General features: G+C 29.9%; 1 protein-coding gene across 1 annotated transcript; it reads left to right on the plus strand.

Moving 5' to 3' along the window:
- Window positions 1–632: 632 nt before the first annotated feature.
- LOTGIDRAFT_60256 (hypothetical protein) lies at window positions 633–2,071 on the plus strand (the record flags this gene model as incomplete). Its single annotated transcript, XM_009069027.1, has 2 exons — window positions 633–747; window positions 1,920–2,071. Coding segments are annotated over 2 exons (267 nt in total), but the record flags the coding sequence as incomplete, so codon positions are not given.
- Between the last annotated feature and the right edge of the window lie 2 nt (window positions 2,072–2,073).

A 2,073-nucleotide genomic window follows, 5' to 3' on the forward strand; every position in this document is an offset into this window, starting at 1 on the left:
TAATGAATACTATTGTATTGTACTATCAATATTGAATGAAAATAATNTTATAGATTTGAGTTGTTCATCATAATCTCTCTGATATTTCATACCTTTGATTGTATAACCCATAGGGCTGCAACGATTCATCGATGAACCGCTGTTCCTTCTTATCGATGCATCGCATTGGATAAAAATAATCATGATGTATCGGCACAATTAATTCCTAGCCCCCGTTAATAACTAATGACACAGAATCCTTGTGTGTATACATAAAAAATAGTGTCATGTTTTCATTTTCACATCAAAATTTACAAAAATTTATTTCTGACTTTAAAATTCGAGATTTTTTCACAATTCCTTACTTCTAAATATTCTCAAGTGCTTAATAGTGACAAAATTGTTACAAATTTCAACTTTTTTTTTCTCTTTCCTTCACTAATAAATGAATCGAGATAGTTATGGCAATAAATTGTATCGTTGGATGAGTATTGTATAGTGTATCAAATCGCAACTTAAGAATCGTTGCAGCCCTAATAACCCATCATCACCTAAGTGTGAATCATTATGTGTATGTGCCATTATTTAACAGTGTGTTTTTATAAGTGTGTATTATTGTGCAATATAAATAATAGTGTTTGTTTATTTTTTCCAGGATTATAATAACGCGTGTGACTGCTGATATATCATTAGCCAAACGCTCTGTGTTAAATAACCCCAGTAAAAGAGCCATATTAGAAAGACCAAATAGCAGATCTTCTGGTTTAGGTATGTTTTATTTTTTATTTTTTTTGTAAAATTCTTGGACTAGTATGTCATGTAATGAAGATCCGTTCAAGCAAGACAAATCTGTCAATCAAAAAATAGTATTATTTCTTATTTATTTGATACCGTTATATAAAATTCTAGTGATGACAATGTAAATTGTTGAAACGTTGTGTTCAATAAAACTCAGGAGTAGTATACCATATAAACTGATAATGACAATGTAAATTATTGAAACATTGTGAACAATAAAACTCAACAGTAGTAAATCATATAAACTGATGATGACAGTGTAAATTGTTGAAACGTTGTGTATAATAAAAACCATGGAGTAGTATATCATTAAAACTGATGATAACAATTCAAATTATTGAAACGTTGCGTTCAATAAAACACATGTCTAGTATATAATAAACTTGTATTCCGTTATTTAAGAAAATTCTAAGACTTATACATTATTCCTCACAGATGATATATTTTCAATATTAAATATCACTGGCATAATATACATTATAAGGGAGATAACTGTGTTTTTAAATCATACAGTATTGCCCTTGCAAAAATAAAGTTGTATGAATAAGTCTTCACATTTAATTTGCAAATTGTGATAAGGGACTGCTCAACTTCAGTTGATTTCATTCCAACTATTTCTTATTCTTAATACCTGATTTCTTATTCCTTATCAAAAGATGATGTATTTTGTCCTCAATAGGAATAGTATTTTTGTGTTCGGTCCATCAAATATGGAGAATACTAAGTCATTTTTAAATAGAGGTCAAGATTTCACTCTTGCTTAGTTACTCCTTGAAAAGTTATACTAGAAAGAAACATGTTTCCTTAAAGGGATGCAATTCCACCAAAACTAATGCGTTTTATGACGTTACTAGAGGGGGACTGCATAGAAGTCATAAAACGCATTAGTTTTAGTGGAATTGCAAGAACCACAGACGTCAGAATAAAAATTGGAATAGTACAAATCAAAGCTATCAGTGTCCCTGATACACATAAAAAATTTAGAAAACCTCTTTACTATCTTTTAAAGCTACGATTTTCTTCCTTTGTTGTTTGAATCATTTAAAATTTTCTGGAAAGGGTTCTATGATGTAAAATGGCCAGTACAGTTTCTTAAAACTTTATATAGTGAAATTATTATTATTTTAACCTTTTCCTTTTAGTTGAAGTACAAGCTGAAATTGAGAGGATATTTGAACTAGCTCGAACATTACAACTGGTTGTTTTAGATTGTGACACTATTAATCACCCTTCCCAACTGGCCAAGACTTCCTTGGCTCCTATTGTAGTTTATGTCAAAATAGCATCACCCAAGGT

This window comes from Lottia gigantea (genome assembly GCF_000327385.1).
Source record: "Lottia gigantea unplaced genomic scaffold LOTGIsca_979, whole genome shotgun sequence".
NCBI lineage: Eukaryota > Metazoa > Mollusca > Gastropoda > Lottiidae > Lottia > Lottia gigantea.